This window comes from Lathyrus oleraceus, chromosome 4 (genome assembly GCF_024323335.1).
Source record: "Lathyrus oleraceus cultivar Zhongwan6 chromosome 4, CAAS_Psat_ZW6_1.0, whole genome shotgun sequence".
NCBI lineage: Eukaryota > Viridiplantae > Streptophyta > Magnoliopsida > Fabales > Fabaceae > Lathyrus > Lathyrus oleraceus.
In genome coordinates, this window is record NC_066582.1 from 245,723,186 (window position 1) to 245,743,650 (window position 20,465).

The 20,465-nt window shown below is 37.1% G+C and overlaps 1 protein-coding gene across 1 annotated transcript; it reads right to left on the reverse strand.

The window, feature by feature from the left end:
- Positions 1-1,810: 1,810 nt before the first annotated feature.
- On the reverse strand, positions 1,811-9,856 carry LOC127074856 (SUPPRESSOR OF ABI3-5). Its single transcript, XM_051016254.1, has 16 exons — positions 9,669-9,856; positions 9,229-9,333; positions 8,981-9,021; positions 7,868-8,696; positions 7,715-7,786; positions 7,530-7,622; positions 7,372-7,451; positions 7,112-7,250; positions 6,837-6,924; positions 6,674-6,765; positions 6,491-6,563; positions 5,846-6,021; positions 4,627-4,798; positions 3,152-4,084; positions 2,486-2,664; positions 1,811-2,178 (listed from the first exon to the last, which is right to left on the reverse strand). Exons 2-16 carry the CDS (start codon positions 9,274-9,276, stop codon positions 2,002-2,004), a joined length of 3,192 nt encoding a protein of 1,063 aa, XP_050872211.1. The 5' UTR covers positions 9,277-9,333; positions 9,669-9,856; the 3' UTR covers positions 1,811-2,001.
- Positions 9,857-20,465: the final 10,609 nt, after the last annotated feature.

A 20,465-nucleotide genomic window follows, 5' to 3' on the forward strand; every position in this document is an offset into this window, starting at 1 on the left:
ATGTGTCATAAGAACCTCCTGGAAAACTATAAAGATCAGGATCAGCAGGAGCAACAAGTTCCTCTTATTAGGTTTCAGGGGCTTCAGAGACTTCATAAGTCAGAGGGTCAACATGAAAGACGTGCCCTCAAGAGGTATGAGACATGTAACCTTGTGAAATTTTAGACACGGGAACTGTGAAGTTGACGCATTCGCATCAAATGAACTAGCACTAACTCGTGGCCTCGAGCGTATTGTCATCTTCCTACGAACGAACGCATGTTGGGGTACACTAATGTGCCTTAACTTATCCTATTTTGAGTCATTGTTCCTATAATACAAAACAAAAAACAATATCAAAATCAAAACAACTCAATTTCGAGGATGCATCTTCGTAAAACAGAAAAGCAAAATCTAGAGAAAAAAATTCGAAAAAGCATCTTTGTAAAATTGAAACGAAAAATTCAGAAATGTATCTCCATAAAAATGTTGTGATAGCTTAAATTCCAAAAAATGCAGTCAATGTCCTATAAACACCAACAAATTTGTATGGGTGTCTAAACAAAAAACCTTTTTTGAATGTAACTACAAACTAAGGCATTTTAAACAACCTATTTTACATAATACATGCATCACAACTCAAAAATGAAAAGAAAATAAAAGACTTACCGATTAAGAGTTGTTGTACGAAAGTTTGAATGAAGTGAATGAAATCTATTGGGATTGATTGCGATGTAATTGACATAGTGTTAGAAGCTTGAAAAATGACTATTGAATTTTTCTAAAAACTCTTTTAAAAGGATTTGTGAAAATGTAATAAATGAAAGAGAAAGATGTGAAGTTCTAGCGCGAGATATATGAATTATAGCCCGTCCGAAGATAAATCTCTGTAAAACTCATTAACATAAAACTCACTAACATAAAACTCAATGTTTTGAATTAAATATTATTAGGAAGATGCATCTCCAAACATATTTTCGGACAAAATAAAGATAGATTACTCACTCAAATCTTTAGAATATGTAATTTAAATGTGTCCGGAGATACATCTCTATAAAATCTTTAAAAAATTGAAAGTGAACTAGCACTTCATAGAATGTATAAAGTAATACCATTTTCCTAAAGACAAAAAATCCTTATTAGACAACATATACTATAATTTATGTTTAATATATTTCAAATTTAATATTTGACAAACTTAGTTTATCCTTTTAAAAAGACATACTTAATTTCTTTCATTATTTATTTAACTAAATTAAATAATAATATAATTTAACAACTTAACGTGAATTAATATTTTTTTTTTAAGTAAAATATGATTTTAAAAAAAAAAATTATAGTTCAATAGAAAATATAGTCACTTCCTCCTCTTAGTTCATTTATTATCATTGACGAGAAATGCAAAGTTGTTGGACCTATTCTTTTTTAATCTCTTCTTAACTTTTCTCATTGCCAATAGAGAGATGTCAATCTCTGTTCAACTTCTCTCTCGCCTTCTTTCTCTTGATGGAGAGTTTTGAAAGGTTTATTTTAGTACATAATATAAAATTCTTCTAATTTGAGAGAATTCAAAATTGTATTAGAGGAGTTTTGAAGATTTTAGAAGACTAAAATAAATTCTTCAAATATAATCAATTTTATTATAATATTCCAAAAATTAAAAATATATCACCTGATAAATGTTTTATACAAAAACACCATCTCAAAAATGTTTAAATGTCCCTATTTATTTCTTCATATCTCTCCCCAAACTCACACCCAAAGCCTAAAAAAGGTTTCAATGATGTTTAAGATAGAACTTAGTATAAGTGTTCAAACAAGGCAAAGATCATGAGAAATTCACGCATAATTTTCTAATAGATAATTGGAGCACAAATGAAAATGTTAACTAAATTTCAAAAATGAATTTGAAATTCAAGTCATGGCAAACTAGTATTAACTTATAAGTATGTCAAATGACGCCTAAAAACTATATTTCAAAAGCTAAAATCCTAGAATCTGGGCTCAAACCTCAATTGAGTATTACATTTCTCGAAACCTGGCAAGTGCTTTTTTATGAATAAGCATCTTATAGCTATCACCGGCTTGAACCTCGAGGCTAGGATCCAACTTTTTCTGCTGACTACCTAGACCTGCTCTATTTTCCATGGCTTGTGTCTGGACAGGCTCTATCATTCCACTTCCATCTTTGCCTAGTCCCTGTGTATCAAATTATCCATAGTACAAGGAACAAAATATTGTGAAAATGTTAGAATCATTCAGAATATAATTTGAGAACACCAAATGTCCGAGATTATCCAGTCCAAATTATTGGGGTGTGCTTCTTGAAGAAAAAGGAAATTCTAGTTCTAGGATTTAACCACACTACTCAAGCACAGCCCCAAAAATGGAAAATTTTAAAAGCTGGAGCTGATTGCAAATGTAAACAAAGGACCATTCAAGCTCCACCAAACAACTCCAATATAAATTAAAAAACTCATTTAGTACAGAGGGAATGAATTGATACCAAGCCTTCCTGCCATCCCATGTTGCGAAGCATCCGATTACCAACATTGTTTTCATCAATCGCTTTATCTGCCGTAATCACCTCAAAGGTATCAAGGTTGACATCTCCAACGGTGCGTCCTCCACCAACCCCAGGAGGGAATGGCATTGTGTCACCCCTCCTTGATGCAAAATCTCGAGCTTCAAGGACACAATTGATAGAAACAAAATGTTTTCTCAAAAGTCAATATACACATCTGAGCTGAAAATATACCAGCAAACCTCTTGGTTTGCAAACCTACTATTTGGGTATTTAGAACTTGCATTCAGCATGTAAAATTTGGGATTCAGCAGAAAAAATAGCTACTTCTATTTTTTTCTTCATAAATACATAAACCTACAACTATAGGAAAAGAGACAGGGAGATAAAACATCAATTACACAGAAAACCATTTGATTTCTCTACCATAAAGATCTCTTCAATTTCCCATAAAAACTTGATAGTACTGAAAACCTAATGCAAAACTAAAGCTTTCTCTATCCATCAAGCCTTTTCATCAGGCAACAGACAAATTTTTAACTATGAACAACTAATAACTGTGAAACAAATATTTCCTGTACACCTCAGCAAATTTTCAAAATACTTTAACTCAAGAAAAGAAACCCTACACAAATTAAGCAATCTTACTTGAATCCCCAATTTCAAGGTCAGACAAATCATTGCCAACTGAAGATGATGAGCCATACAAACTTCTTCTCTCAGCTGCCCGGTCCCTGTACGTTGTTGTTTGAGATTGTTCCTTATGAGTTGAAGCAGAGAGTGGCATTTCTGAGAACCTTCTTCGTCCACTTCCAACAGACGCAGATGGTGTATATGAACCCAGGGAAGACACGTCTGTTTTAAAAGGAGTAGCAAATGCCTGGGCATCAACATTTGCTGAAGAAGCGGACATAGATGGTGTGGTAGACGTAGAGCCAGAATAAGAAGTATCTGATTTAACAACCCCTCGTCCTGAGCCCCTTATAACCCCCATCAGAGTTCCCCCTAGGCTATTACTGAAGGGACGTGGCTGTGGTTGAGAATCAATAGCAGCAACCTGTGCAGTTGCGTGACCACCGAGATTAGACGCGCTAATTTCCCTTGGTGATGCCTCGGTTTTTAACTTGTTCTTCGCAGATTGTGCAGAAGAATATGACTTATCCTCAACAGAACCAGTTAACTGATTGTCCTCCAGTGCCACTCGAGTAGCTTGTCCCTCATGACTCCTCTGCTTCCACATTGTCAGCACATTGTTCATTTTTTTCTTATTTGCCAGAATACTGCTTTTTGAAGCAAGTTTTATCTCCTTTGATTTTTCTTTCTCTTTCTTCTCAGCAGCTAAAGCAGCTGCTGCAGCAGCCTGGACAGCATCTGCCAGTGAAGCTGGCTTCTCATTTGAAGCAACAGTAGTAGCTGGTGCAGAAATCACTACTTTTTTAGTGCTCGAACCATCAGGTGCCTTAGAAGGTTCAGACTCATTATTAGATGATTTATTCTGATTTTGATCGGTGCAAGGGATATACTGTTGAGTATGGTGGTCATATGAATACCAAATCCCATTATTACCATCATAGTAAAGACCTAGGTCACAAACAATGCAGAATATGAAAAAATAATAAGAGAAAGAGAAAAAAAAGTAACATTTTAACAAGTATATCGGTGTTTCAAGTATCAAGTGTATGCAGGTAAAAAAAATAGGCCCTATATGCAAACGTTTCCAGAGAATAGTACTAGCATGTATTGTGAGTGTGTGCACACATACTGCAAATACAGGGAGTTCTGCAAAATTCTGCAGGCTCCTGCTTTCTAACAGAACCAAATTATATGCAAATAAAAGAGTCAATGAAGAAAAAAAAGGAAACATGAAAATTACTGGCGCACTCCTAGACCAACTATAAGTGAAGAACCAACATGAATGTTTTGGGTACTCAACAAACTTGCTTTAGAGCATTGGCTCATTCCAAAAAAAAATATCCAAATAAAGAAAAAGAGGTCTTAAATGTCTAAAATTAAATGGAACAACTTCAGAAATACAGTTAATACAGGCCTTAAAAGTGTTCTAGGAAAGTTTTAACAAGTTCCTCAATATAAGCTTTTTGGATCAACTCAACCAAGAAACATACCAGTATTCCCATCATAATAAAACCCAGAAGTAGCATCATAGTAATAACCAGATGCTTCATCCCAAACGAAGCCTGATTGTGGTGCACCAGCATCAGTACCAGTCTGCTCAGGACCATTAGATTGTTTGTCATCTGGATTGTATTCTTTGGGAGCCCATCCGACAGAATCATACTGAAGATAAGAGAAAAGCACAAGACATCTATCACATGTATGACAACTTAATGATATATCAGAACTATAGTGGGAATTTCCATATCGATTGTAAAAGTACAGATATGGAGAAGCTCCAAGAACACAAGAAAAATAAATCACCTAGAGGCTGTATGTCAAATTAGAAAACCAACTACAAAAATATTTATGGTAAATATACTTCCATTCACTTCTATTGATTAAAAAAGGTTGCCATTATGTTAAGATTTTATAAGATTATATTTTAAACTAGTTTAATACTATATTGTTTCACATATCACCTTTTTCCCCCATCAAACAGAATAGCAAGAAAGAATAACAAAAGCTTTGTAAGCAAATTACGAAGTAATTTGACCAAAACATTACAGCAATGTTTTACTTATAAGATAACTGATCTCTACAATAATGCATTGTTTAGTTTCCTGCTTTAAAAAATTGAAATAACTCCATGTTTCTAACGCTTTTCAAACCAAATTTAAGTCTTTCCCAACACATTTCTTATGAAGCAAACATTTATTCTAAGTCTTTACAATGTCTTCCTCTAGAAAATGTCTAGGTAGAGTCTCGGTTATTTTCCACCAGATTGCCTCTAGTTATTATAACTTACTTTTGTTCATCAACCAAGTCAAGAAGTTAACACAAAATCACTGCTCTACAGGAAACACAAATGAGAGCATGGCTAAAATGCATGAAATGATTTGAAATTGACAGTATTTAACTGCAAGTCTGCAACAATACATAATGTCTTTAGCATTACGAAAACTATGAAACAAATTCATCATATATACGTGATAGAATATTAAAACGTTGAATTTTTTTATATAACTTAAGATTCTATTGAAGTGTCTCTTAGGATCAGATTTTACATTACTTAGGACTGTGTCTATGTATTCCTATAAATAGGAATTAATATTTTAGTCTTTTGTATCAACTTACTATCAAACTATTATCAATAATATTCAAGCTTTAATTATTTCTCTCATTATCTAAAATTCCATAACTACAACAATTTGAAAAAGAATAAAACACCTGCTGGGAAAATGTTGCAGCCTCAATAGCTGCAGCTGCAAGACTGCTTGATTGTGAAGTTCCTGACGCTCCTGATCCAGGGCCCAGTATGCTTTTTGCATACGCTACCCTTAGAATCTGTCCATTCTTCTCAAGGGCCGTTCCATTTGTTAAGTCAAGAGCTTTGGTAGCATCCTCTACCTACACATAAGTACATATCATGTAAATACTGATGAAAAACCTTATACAAAAGTGTAACAGACGGCGTCACCCCTAAATGACTTTGAATGGCAACAGAAAGCTATTAATTAATAATTAATAGACATAAAAAAATATAACTATCAAAGTATTATCTAAGCAGCAAAACTGGAAGAATTCCTTCAAATACAGGTCATTTTAAATTTTCCATCGAATAGATAAATAATGTCTACCAAAACTGAGTATGCATTCACCCTTTAAACCCTTTCGCAAGTACAAATACACTAGATAATATTTGAAACAGATATCACCAAATGATTTAAAGCATGCCCTTTCGTTAACCAAACAATGAAATAAGATAGGAAAAACGCAGACGTTTTATTATGAACATCAGACCAGAAAACCAAAACGAGAACAAATGTATGCAATTGCCAATAACAATTGCTCAAACATTAGAATAAGATGTACCTACCGAATAAAAATGTACAAATGCAAATCCCCTTGAGACATGAGTAAACTTGTCTCTAACGAGACGTAGATCCTGTAATTGATAACACAACATTTTTAAGCACATAAATGGCAAAACAATCGAGAACAACCCCTGCTCTAAGTAAAAAAGATAAATTAATTTGCACAAATATTTTATTAAACCTTGATTGGAGCATGTTTGGAAAACTCATATCGGAGCATTTCCTCATCCGCATTTTCATCCAATCCCCGGACAACCAATACATGAGTTGGACCTAATTACATGCAAACTTATTAATTGCAGAACATAAACAAACAGTCTGCCAGATAAAGCAGTTATACTAACCTGCCTCCAAACCTTTCTTTCCTAAAGATGAGGAATTCGATAAAGAAATGTCTGCTGCAGGAGCATCATCAGTGCGTGGTTCATTACACTGCACCAATGAGAACAAAATTGGAACCAGTTCATATACACATGTAAATGGATACACTTAACTCGATTGAAAAATGGCACAATGCCCCAACTAATTTAGACATGATAATCGACAGAAATAGGCATAATGAAAAAACATTGGTACAATAATAGCAACACAGATGCAAAATTGATGATAGAATATGAACCTGATAGCAAGAAGTCCGGCGTGCAAAATTGATGTAGCTACATATTATGCACATCCAATCAGATGGTACTGTGATGCTCTTATGACTATGACCTGATTTCATAGCTCCGTCTGGACCTGCACTTCCGGTTGGCTTGCTACTGCAACAATATATAGCACAGAACTGTAATCAATAAACTTGAAAGAACGGGTCTTAAAAGCGTCAGAATATAACTAACCTAAAAATACTTAATTAACAAAGCCCTAAAAAATAAAAACTACCTATATTCAAAGAAAAGCTTTCTGCCATCCACAACAAGACCATCATCTCCTAGCTTGTCCATCATTCCTTGTGCAGCTCCCTAATCCATAATATCAATCTTAGTATAACATTCTTGAAACCAAAATATACAATATTGGAAAATCAAAAGGATTAATACCACAGAAGGAAAATCAATAAATGCAAATCCACGGGAGATGCCAGAATGTCTCTCCTTTATAACACGGACATGACGAAGGGGACCCCATTCCGCCTAAACATATATAAATGATTATGTCAGAAGACTATCTAAATATGAAGGAGTAAATGAGATGCTTAACAAAAGAATTTATGTAGAGAACATACAAGGATTTGGTACAGATCTTCTTCAGTCGTCTTCTGCGAAAGACCTTTCACAACAACAGTTGCAGATGGTGCCTGGAAAAAAGCTTTCACGTCAAATTATCCAGCAGTGGTGTGGTAATCACCTAAAACAGAAAAGCACCATTCAACACATACCACAGAATAATGTTCCCGCTGACGTTTATCATCACGGTCCCTGCGTCTTTCACTTCTATCATATCGGCTATCAACATAGCTGTCTTCCCGATAACTCCGACTACGGCTTCGACCTCGAGGAGACCTAGATTTTGGATTATCATCATAACCACGAGATTGGGAACGGGAGCGAGAGTGAGAATGAGAACGGGAGTGTGATCGGGACCGAGAATGGGATCGTGAACGCGATCGAGAACGCTCATGTTTCCTTTGGGGACTCGGATCTTTTTCCTTACTGAGACATCTCTTGTCTCGTTCTCGATCGCGTGATTCACGTCGCTTCCAATTACTATCTTTTCTGCCATCTCTTTCATAATCAGAATCATAACTATGCCGACCATGATCATAATCCCTCTCATGGCTATCCTCCCTTCGATGATGTGAAACACGGGACTTGTGGCCATAATCATCATACGCGTAATTGTCACGGTCATGCCCTGCAAACCTAGCAGGTTTGACATATCCTCGATCACCATAGTTTTCAATGTTGGTATAACCGTCTCGAAACTTATCATACTCTGGGTAAATGTCAATCTCACGATCCCTGAACCCATCCATTTGATTGTATGGTTCGTGGTAAGGTCTTTGAAAACGTCTAGATTCCCTTTCAAGGGGATAATCTTCATCATAACCCCTCCGTTTGGATTGACTCCATTGACCAACAGCAGGTCCTGGTGGCAAATAGGCCTCCCGATCCAAAACATCACGATGGAGATTATTTCTCTGGTATACAGCATCCCTGGGATATCTTTCATCTATAAACCTTCTTTCGTCATAAGAGTCGCCGACCCTGCCAAAAAAGGGGTAAAGTGGGAGGAAAGAAAATAAACTGACACTGCATGAAAATGAATATCCTGCGCTCATAATTCTAAACAAACATCATGGAAAAAGAAAGGTTTATCTTAATAGTCCGATCACATACACGAGTCAAGAGATCCACAATACACTACCATCTAACTACAAACATTTTTTATTAGAAAATGAAACATAAACTTGAAAAAACAGATTTTTACCCATGGGTTATTACCATAGGGGAATGATGATAAGTAAGCAACAAGCAGCAGTTGCACTCACCGAAAATTTGGCTCATGGACCGCACCATAACCCTCCAGAGCCTGTGGATTCAAGACAATAAGTTATGTCAGCAACAAATAATGAATGATGAGACGAGGTTAGGCAAATGGAGTCCTTATCCTCACTGCCCCCACAGGTAGCTTTCTTTCATAATTCTCTAAGGATGGGCCCTAATAGTTTTCTTTGAATAATGATCATCCCCACATCACATAGGTGAATTTATTTACTAAGGAGGAAACCACAATTACGCTGTTATTATCCCAGCCTTGATGCAGTGCATAGCGACCAGGATCCATTTCTTTGCCCAGCAATAGCCCCCCTGGAAGCAAAATTGGTCTCAAAACCTTTCTCCCCTGTAATATATGCACAAACAGATAGAGTTATCTACCATAAACCAACAACCAATAACTCCCATGATTTTTGGACCTTCTTGCCCTCCCAATTCGAATGTAATCCTCAAATACAACATACATACCGTCTTCCAAATCCTCCCTTTACACACACAATAAATCCATTAGCTCTATAGCCAATTTCGCAAATTAATGTAAAATTCCCAAATCAATCAATCAATCAATCAAAAACGATTTTAACCAGAAAATTATAATCCTAATGGGAAAATCAAAATTTCAATCAGCATGCAAAAGACCTGTGAAAAACAAAGGACACATACGACAATTAGGGTTTTTACCGATGGTTCTGGAGATTGTGATGTGTGAATGTCACGATTGAGAGATCTAGGGTTGTTGTCGCTCGCAGGGAGAAGACACGAAGAGCGCGCCGCGTGAGAGAGAATTGGAACAATTGAGGCAGAAAGAATGCAGTGTTCGAAGTTTATTCAGAACAACTTTTGACTCGATATGAAATGTGTTTTTTAGTTTAATTTTTAGAAAACAGTTTAATTATGATGTACAGGAAATTTATTTTACATCAAAGTCCAATAAAAACTTAAATTGCCACGTAAATTTATTTTATATTTAATTCCAAATAATAACCACTTCATTTTTATTTATCCACGTCCAATATTTTATTTTATCATGTATTTCTTATTAATAAGGTTGAATATTTATTATCAACCCTTCAAATTTTATTTCATTCCTTCCATTTTTTTAAACTAACACTAATTGGACATTAGACATTATGGTAATCATCAAATTCCAACATTAATTTTAACCAAACGGTTAAATGTCAATTATTTTTCGACTACCTATTACAAATATTTTTTCTCCTTTTCTCTCTATATATATTTTGTTTATTTTTTTGCACAACTTCGTATTCAACAACCTTCTTCTCATTTAAGGTATGTCGTCACTTTAGTCTTGACCACTTCAAACCATTTCTTTTTATATGTTCTCTGTGTTTTATTTTGAATAATGTTTGTGGATTGTGTTCAAAGTGTTTCAATCAAAATTGTTTTAAAGTTTAACTTTTTTCATATGATTTGTTTTCTTTAATTTTCTCATCATAGTCTTTGGTTTTGTTTGTTAGACGATAGACTTTGATCTAGAGGGGGTGAAAGATCTCAAGTTAAAATTTATTCAAAAATTTGATTTAAAAAGATTTATCTCTATTATAGTTTATTAATCAACACTTCAAATACTAAATTGAATACTCTACTATAGTAACAGTTTATCTCCAATGATACACAAAATACTAGTTGAAATAATTTGTCAAACATTTTGCGTGCGATTAACAAAGTTTGGATGTTTGGGTGTTTGGATGTTTGTATAGTGTTTGTAGTTCTTAGAAATCCAATCACTACCAAAAGGTATGTGATTACTGTAACACCCCGATAATAATATAATTATTATTTAAATTAAGTTAATAATAGATTTATTAATTTAATTAGATAATTGGATTATAATTATTATTATTATTTTTTGGGATTATCGAATTATTATTATTATTGGAATAATAATATAATTTGGAAAATATATAAGTTGGAAGTTAGAAAAATCCCATTTTGTGGTAAAAAAGTTATTTTTCACGTGAAAAGGGAAAAGAGGCAGAAAGGGCAAAAAGCAAAAGAACGAAGGTTGAAGGAAGGGAAAGCTTGGAGCTCAGAGACTGCCGGATTTACTCAGGTAAGGGGGGTTTATCATCGATTAACGGGTATTATGGGATAGTATGTGATGGGTAGTGAGAAACCATTGAAATTGCCTCTGATTGAATGATATGTGATGAATTTGTGAAATATATTGATGAACGAAATTGAATGATAATTGAAAAGAATTCGTAGGAATTAGTAGGGATAATGTTAGGAACGGTGAAGACGAATAGGATATGATTCGTGTAGATGATATGGACGATTATTTTGTGTAATTTGGACTGTGGAAGGTTGGATCGGATAGGTTTCGTAACAGAGAAAGCCATAGCAGATCTGAGAGTTCTGGTTTCTGGTCATACGCGTATGGCACTAGGCAATACGCGTATGAGCTGGCTGGTACGCGTATGGAGGAGGCTTTACGCGTATGGGTGGAAAAGATGACATTTTGAACGTGAATTGGTCTCTGTTGGTACGCGTAATGGGAGATTGTTACGCGTAGCATACGCGTATGAGACAGGTGATACGCGTATGAGTTGAGCGAGGAAATGCGCAATACGCGTATGAGAGTGGGCAGTACGCGTATGGACTTGGTCAGGTTTGGGCAATACGCGTATGGGCATAGGCAGTACGCGTATGGGCAGATTTGTGATTTTCCTGAAATGTGGTTGTGCAGTTTTTGGTTGTTTAGGCTGAGTGATGTACTTAGCTGAGATATGAGGTTGTAGGGATCATTTCCCGTTGTTTTGAGTAGTATAGGTATTAGTAGAGTGTACTAATACTATGATTGATTATGTGGCATGACATGAGACGCTTTTGTTGATGATATATGATGGTATACATGATGTTGTGAATGTATGCATTTGTGAATAGACTGTATTATGGCTTAGAGTGTGAGCATGTGTCTATTCTTGATTATTGTTGATGTTGCATTGCTAGGTGATTAGCATGCATATTGTGGCCTTCGGGTGGTAGCTAATTCCCATGGTGAGGAATTAGTGAGTAAATCATTTTGATTGTTGTTGTTAATGTTTGCATGCTAGGTGATTAGCGTGCATTTCATGGCCCATTTGGGGTGGTAGCTAATTCCCATGGTGAGGAATTAGTGAGTGAGTCACTATGTCTCAAATGAGTGGGACTAGTGAGCTTGGTAGCCGTGCCTGGATTTGGACGGTGAGGTTGAACTATATGTTCACAAATAGTCGGTGCCGCATGCATAGAGTCTCATTGCATAATGAATGTATGGCATATAATATGAATGGATGTATTCCAGTATTATATGTGTGTTGTGTGTTGTGTTGTTGATGTTGATTATGGTTGAGAATCTACTGTTGAGTATGATGTTTGAACGGATATTGCTGTTGCTGAATGCGTAGTATGATTAGGGTGAATTAATGTGTTAATTACTTGGCATTACATGTTGTTCTATAATGCTTATTATATTGATTGAGGAACTCACCCTTACACCTATTTTTCAGGTAACGAGAAATGAGTCGAGTAGAAGCTAATGCTTGGAGTCTAGAGTAGTTTCTTATGGGTCATGCTCTGATAGATGTAACATCGGGAGGGGATGTTTTAACTAAGTTGATATTGGTTGTTGAATGATTTACATGTATTGTGTTACATGTTTTACATTGATGTTGAATTTATTCCGCTGCGAATTATGGAAAGAATCTTATTTTAATTAAATGAATGAGCATGACAGGACATTTTGATAATTGTTGTGAAAAGAATTGTGTGACACCCTTCGGGGCATAATTACTCTGATTGATATGTTATTATTCTAATTAAATATTTTGGGGTATTTAGATGGGTGTTACATTAGTGGTATCAGAGCATAGTCGGTCGTGTCGAGTCGTAATTATTCTGTTTCCCCTGTACGGGATAGGTGTTGTTTAACCCTATCAGTACTTATTGTTTTAGCTTGTTGGGTTTTCAGAATAGAGATGGCTGGAAGAGGTAGAGATGATGCTGCAATTGCTGAGGCTCTGGGTATGCTAGCTGGAGTACTTGGAGGGAATCCAAATGTTGTGGGAATGGGAGCTGCTCGTCAACTGAGTGAGTTCCAGAAGAACAATCCTCCAATGTTCAAAGGAGCATACGATCCAGATGGTGCTCAGAAGTGGTTGAAGGAGATAGAGAGGATCTTCAGAGTAACTGAGTGTGCTGATAACCAGAAGGTCAGGTTCGGTACACATATGCTGTCAGAAGAAGCTGATGATTGGTGGGTTGCTACCCGCACTGAGTTGGAAACCGCTGGGAATGCTGAGATTACTTGGGCAGTGTTCAGAGAGAGATTTCTGAGGAAGTACTTTCCAGAGGATGTCAGAGGGAAGAAAGAGATAGAGTTCTTGGAATTGAAGCAGGGTAACAAGTCTGTTACTGAGTATGCTGCTAAGTTCACAGAGCTGTCAAAGTATTATACTCCCTATAGTGAGGCTGCTGGAGAATTTTCTAAGTGTGTGAAGTTTGGATATCAGCGGATCAGAGTGTTTTCTGACTTGGTTGACTGTTGCAGGATTTTTGAGCAGGATTCCAAAGCCAGAGCAGAGAGTTATCAGCAAAGGGTTGATAGGAAAGGTAAGAGTCAGAATGATCGTGGAAAACCGTATGCAGCTGGCAAAGGTTTTCAGAGGCAGAGTGGGATGAAGAGGCCTAGTGGGGGAGACTCTAGTGCTCCTGTTAAGTGTTACAGATGTGGTCAGGCTGGACATCGTATCCATGAGTGTACCAGTAATGAGAAGAAGTGTTTCAAATGTGGAAAAGGTGGTCATTTGGCTGCAGATTGCCGGTTGAAGACTGTGACTTGCTTCAACTGTGGAGAGGTGGGTCATATCAGTCCACAGTGTCCTAAGCCGAAGAAAGAGAATCAGTCAGGAGGCAAGGTCTTTGCTTTATCAGGTTCCGAGACTTCTGCAGATGATCGTTTGATCCGAGGTACGTGTTATATTAATGGCTCTCCTCTTGTAGCTATTATTGACACCGGTGCTACTCATTCCTTTATATCTTTGGATTGTGCTGTGAAACTTAAGTTAGAGATATCTAAGATGCTTGGAAGTATGGTGATTGATACTCCTGCGAAGGGTTCAGTAACTACTACTTCAGTTGGTCTAAGTTGTCCCTTGAGTATTTTTGGTAGAGACTTTGGGATAGACCTTGTGTGTCTTCCAATAGTACAGGTTGATGTTATTCTGGGTATGAATTGGTTGGTGTTTAACCGAGCCTATATCAACTGTTTTGATAAGACTGTGATATTTCCTGAGATTGGAGAAGGAAAGAGTTTGTTTCTATCAGCCAGGCAGGTGAATGAGGAAGTAGCAGATGGAGCGGAGTTGTTTATGCTGTTAGCGACTTTGGAAGCTAAAGATAAACTGGTGATTGGCGATCTCGCTGTGGTGTGTGATTTTCCTGATGTGTTTCCGGAAGAAGTGAATGAATTGCCACCAGAGCGTGAAGTTGAGTTCTCAATTGATTTAGTACCTGGCACTAGACCAATATCGATGGCTCCGTACCGTATGTCTGCCGTTGAGTTAGCTGAATTGAAGAGTCAGTTGGAAGATTTGTTGGATAAGAAATTCATTCGTCCGAGTGTGTCACCGTGGGGTGCACCAGTGTTGTTGGTTAAGAAGAAAGAAGGTACTATGAGGTTGTGTGTGGACTACAGGCAACTGAATAAAGTGACGATCAAGAATCGGTATCCTTTGCCGAGGATTGATGATTTAATGGATCAATTGGTTGGTGCTAGTGTGTTCAGCAAAATAGATTTGAGATCTGGGTATCATCAGATACGTGTGAAAACTGAGGATATTCAGAAGACTGCTTTCAGAACAAGGTATGGACATTATGAGTATTCTGTAATGCCTTTTGGTGTGACTAATGCGCCTGGAGTATTCATGGAGTATATGAATAGGATTTTCCATCCGTACCTGGACAAGTTTGTAGTAGTGTTTATTGATGACATTTTGGTGTACTCGAAATCTGAAGAAGAGCATGCTGAGCATTTGAGAGTGGTTTTAGAAGTCCTCCGAGAAAAGAAGTTATTTGCTAAACTGTCTAAGTGTGAATTTTGGTTAGAAGAAGTTAGTTTTCTTGGGCATGTGGTTTCAAGAGGTGGTGTTGCCGTTGATCCTTCTAAGATAGAAGCGGTGTCTAAGTGGGAAGCTCCGAAGTCAGTTTCTGAGATAAGGAGTTTTCTTGGACTTGCAGGTTATTATAGAAAATTCATTGAGGGATTTTCCAAGTTGGCGTTACCGTTGACAATGTTGACTAGAAAGGGGCAAGCGTTTGTTTGGGATTCAAAATGTGAAGAAGGTTTCCAAGAGTTAAAGAGAAGGTTAACTACTGCTCCTATCCTGATATTACCGAGTTCGTCGGAACTATTCGAGGTTTATTGTGATGCTTCATTATTGGGTTTAGGTGGTGTGTTGATGCAGAATAAGCAGGTTATAGCTTATGCTTCGAGACAGCTAAGGGTTCATGAGAGGAACTATCCGACACATGATTTAGAGTTGGCAGCCGTGGTGTTTGTTCTGAAGTTATGGAGGCATTACTTGTACGGGTCAAGATTTGAAGTTTTCAGTGACCATAAAAGTTTAAAGTATTTATTTGATCAGAAAGAGCTGAATATGAGACAGAGGAGATGGTTAGAATTCCTGAAGGATTATGATTTTGGGTTGAATTACCATCCGGGTAAAGCAAATGTAGTGGCTGATGCATTGAGTCGGAAATCATTACATATGTCTATGTTAATGGTTAGAGAATTGGATTTAATTGAGCAGTTTAGAGATTTGAGTTTGGTGTGTGAGAGTACTCACAATAGTGTTAAATTGGGAGTGTTGAAGCTAACAAGTGGTATTCTGGATGAGATCAGAGAGGGTCAGAAATCCGATATGCTTTTGGTTGATAAGTTGACTTTAGTGAATCAAGGTCAAGGTGGCGAATTCAGAGTTAATGAGAATGGTGTTTTGAAATTTGGTAATCGGGTGTGTATTCCGGATGTTACCGAACTTAAGAAGAGTATTCTGGAGGAAGGACATCGTAGTGGCTTGAGTATTCATCCTGGAGCTACGAAGATGTATCATGATTTGAAAAAGTTATTTTGGTGGCCGGGAATGAAGAAAGAAATTGCGAGTTTTGTTTATTCCTGTTTGACTTGTCAGAAGTCGAAGATTGAGCATCAGAAGCCGTCTGGGCTAATGCAACCGTTGGCTATTCCAGAGTGGAAGTGGGATAGTATCAGTATGGATTTCGTTTCTGGGTTACCGAGGACAAATAAGAATTTTGAAGGTATTTGGGTGATTGTGGATAGATTGACGAAGTCGGCTCATTTCATTCCGATTAGAATGGATTATCCGTTAGAGAGATTAGCTGAGTTGTATATTGAGAAGATTGTAAGTTTGCATGGTATTCCGTCTAGTATTGTTTCGGACAGAGATCCTAGATTTACATCGAAATTTTGGGAAGGTTTGCAGAGAGCTTTGGGAACTAAGTTGAGATTGAGTTCTGCATATCATCCGCAGACTGATGGTCAGACTGAGAGGACTATTCAGTCACTGGAGGATCTTTTGAGAGCTTGTGTTTTGGAAAAAGGAGGTGCTTGGGATTGTTATTTGCCTTTGATTGAGTTTACCTACAACAATAGTTTTCATTCGAGTATTGGGATGGCACCGTTTGAAGCTTTGTATGGTAGGAGATGTCGGACACCTTTATGTTGGTATGAGTCCGGTGAGAGTGCTGTGGTTGGACCGGAGATTGTTCAACAAACTACGGAAAAGATTAAGATGATTCAGGATAAGATGAGAATTGCTCAGAGTCGTCAGAAGAGTTATCATGATAAGAGGAGGAAGTCACTTGAGTTTCAAGAGGGAGATCATGTGTTTCTTCGTGTTACTCCGATAACTGGTGTTGGTCGAGCTTTGAAGTCGAAGAAGTTGACACCTCGATTTATTGATCCTTATCAGATTTTGGCGAGGATAGGAGAGGTAGCCTATCGTATCGCTTTACCGCCGTCGCTTGCGAATTTGCATGAGGTCTTTCATGTGTCTCAGTTGAGGAGGTACATTCATGATCCGTCACATGTAGTCCAAGTAGATGATGTACAGGTGAGAGATAACCTGACTGTTGAAACATCACCTATGAGGATCGAGGATCGAGAATTGAAGCAATTGCGGGGTAAAGAGATTGCCTTGGTGAAGGTAGCTTGGGGAGGACCAGCAGGTGGCAATGTGACTTGGGAACTTGAGAGTCAGATGAAAGAGTCTTATCCGGAGCTGTTCGCTTGAGGTATGTTTTCGAGGACGAAAACTCTTTTAGTGGGGGAGAGTTGTAACACCCCGATAATAATATAATTATTATTTAAATTAAGTTAATAATAGATTTATTAATTTAATTAGATAATTGGATTATAATTATTATTATTATTTTTTGGGATTATCGAATTATTATTATTATTGGAATAATAATATAATTTGGAAAATATATAAGTTGGAAGTTAGAAAAATCCCATTTTGTGGTAAAAAAGTTATTTTTCACGTGAAAAGGGAAAAGAGGCAGAAAGGGCAAAAAGCAAAAGAACGAAGGTTGAAGGAAGGGAAAGCTTGGAGCTCAGAGACTGCCGGATTTACTCAGGTAAGGGGGGTTTATCATCGATTAACGGGTATTATGGGATAGTATGTGATGGGTAGTGAGAAACCATTGAAATTGCCTCTGATTGAATGATATGTGATGAATTTGTGAAATATATTGATGAACGAAATTGAATGATAATTGAAAAGAATTCGTAGGAATTAGTAGGGATAATGTTAGGAACGGTGAAGACGAATAGGATATGATTCGTGTAGATGATATGGACGATTATTTTGTGTAATTTGGACTGTGGAAGGTTGGATCGGATAGGTTTCGTAACAGAGAAAGCCATAGCAGATCTGAGAGTTCTGGTTTCTGGTCATACGCGTATGGCACTAGGCAATACGCGTATGAGCTGGCTGGTACGCGTATGGAGGAGGCTTTACGCGTATGGGTGGAAAAGATGACATTTTGAACGTGAATTGGTCTCTGTTGGTACGCGTAATGGGAGATTGTTACGCGTAGCATACGCGTATGAGACAGGTGATACGCGTATGAGTTGAGCGAGGAAATGCGCAATACGCGTATGAGAGTGGGCAGTACGCGTATGGACTTGGTCAGGTTTGGGCAATACGCGTATGGGCATAGGCAGTACGCGTATGGGCAGATTTGTGATTTTCCTGAAATGTGGTTGTGCAGTTTTTGGTTGTTTAGGCTGAGTGATGTACTTAGCTGAGATATGAGGTTGTAGGGATCATTTCCCGTTGTTTTGAGTAGTATAGGTATTAGTAGAGTGTACTAATACTATGATTGATTATGTGGCATGACATGAGACGCTTTTGTTGATGATATATGATGGTATACATGATGTTGTGAATGTATGCATTTGTGAATAGACTGTATTATGGCTTAGAGTGTGAGCATGTGTCTATTCTTGATTATTGTTGATGTTGCATTGCTAGGTGATTAGCATGCATATTGTGGCCTTCGGGTGGTAGCTAATTCCCATGGTGAGGAATTAGTGAGTAAATCATTTTGATTGTTGTTGTTAATGTTTGCATGCTAGGTGATTAGCGTGCATTTCATGGCCCATTTGGGGTGGTAGCTAATTCCCATGGTGAGGAATTAGTGAGTGAGTCACTATGTCTCAAATGAGTGGGACTAGTGAGCTTGGTAGCCGTGCCTGGATTTGGACGGTGAGGTTGAACTATATGTTCACAAATAGTCGGTGCCGCATGCATAGAGTCTCATTGCATAATGAATGTATGGCATATAATATGAATGGATGTATTCCAGTATTATATGTGTGTTGTGTGTTGTGTTGTTGATGTTGATTATGGTTGAGAATCTACTGTTGAGTATGATGTTTGAACGGATATTGCTGTTGCTGAATGCGTAGTATGATTAGGGTGAATTAATGTGTTAATTACTTGGCATTACATGTTGTTCTATAATGCTTATTATATTGATTGAGGAACTCACCCTTACACCTATTTTTCAGGTAACGAGAAATGAGTCGAGTAGAAGCTAATGCTTGGAGTCTAGAGTAGTTTCTTATGGGTCATGCTCTGATAGATGTAACATCGGGAGGGGATGTTTTAACTAAGTTGATATTGGTTGTTGAATGATTTACATGTATTGTGTTACATGTTTTACATTGATGTTGAATTTATTCCGCTGCGAATTATGCAAAGAATCTTATTTTAATTAAATGAATGAGCATGACAGGATATTTTGATAATTGTTGTGAAAAGAATTGTGTGACACCCTTCGGGGCATAATTACTCTGATTGATATGTTATTATTCTAATTAAATATTTTGGGGTATTTAGAGGGGTGTTACAATTACTACAACAACACAAATTTCACGATAATTCAAAACTTATTATCCAAATAATGTTGATCAAGAGAACAAAGTAATCGATAATTTCCAAACCAAAAAATAAAAGAGATAGAGAGAGTACGTAAGGATTTGTTTAGGCAGTTCCCTAATCGACCTCGCTATGGGTACGTTTGCCCTCAATTCGAATTAGAATTGAGATATTAATATAATAAATCTTACTTTGCAAATGTATGTATACAAGAGATGAGAAATCAAATCCCACAAACCCTAAGTTTGTTCTTGACTCTAGCACATCCAAAACTCTTGATCAAATATTGATCAAGACACCAACAATGTCGCTTCAATTCACATGTTGTTGTTACTTCCTTGCACGGCCTCCTTATCTCAAGGCTTTCACCTGGCTAAAGTAATCCTAAGCGCACACTTGTTGAACCTAAGATTTGCCAACACCATCCACCATTTTACGTTACTCTCTTGCACGACACACCTAGTCCCAAGGCTTTCACTCGGTCGAATCTGAATTGCACAATCTTATCCAAAACCTTCAAACCCTAAAGATCTTAAAGGAAAACTCCACCTCGGTTTTCTTATTTGAATCCTTCAAAGATCTCAATCCAATATTCTCGGTACAACAAACCTAATTGGACGTTATAAATCATAAACTATATGGCACCCAATCAAAAAATGATTATGTGTAGTATGATTGTGTGTATGCATAGATTGAATTGAAGATGTTGAGATGCTTTGAAATCCTGGATTCATGTAGGTTTTACTCACTCTAGAAACCTTACTAGAGAATGATGCATATATGAAGTATTTATATGCATGGGTGATTTAGGGCAAAAGGAAATGCAAGGGACTTGAAAAAAATATGAATTTTTGAAAAATCACATCAGATGGGTCGACCTATAAAAGTTATGTGTCGACATGTTTGATGCATGGGTCGACTTGTCTAAAATCATGTGTTGACCTGTGACTGTTGCACGCTCCATATGTGTCGACCTGAAGACTCGGCACATGACATAGAGGCTACAGAC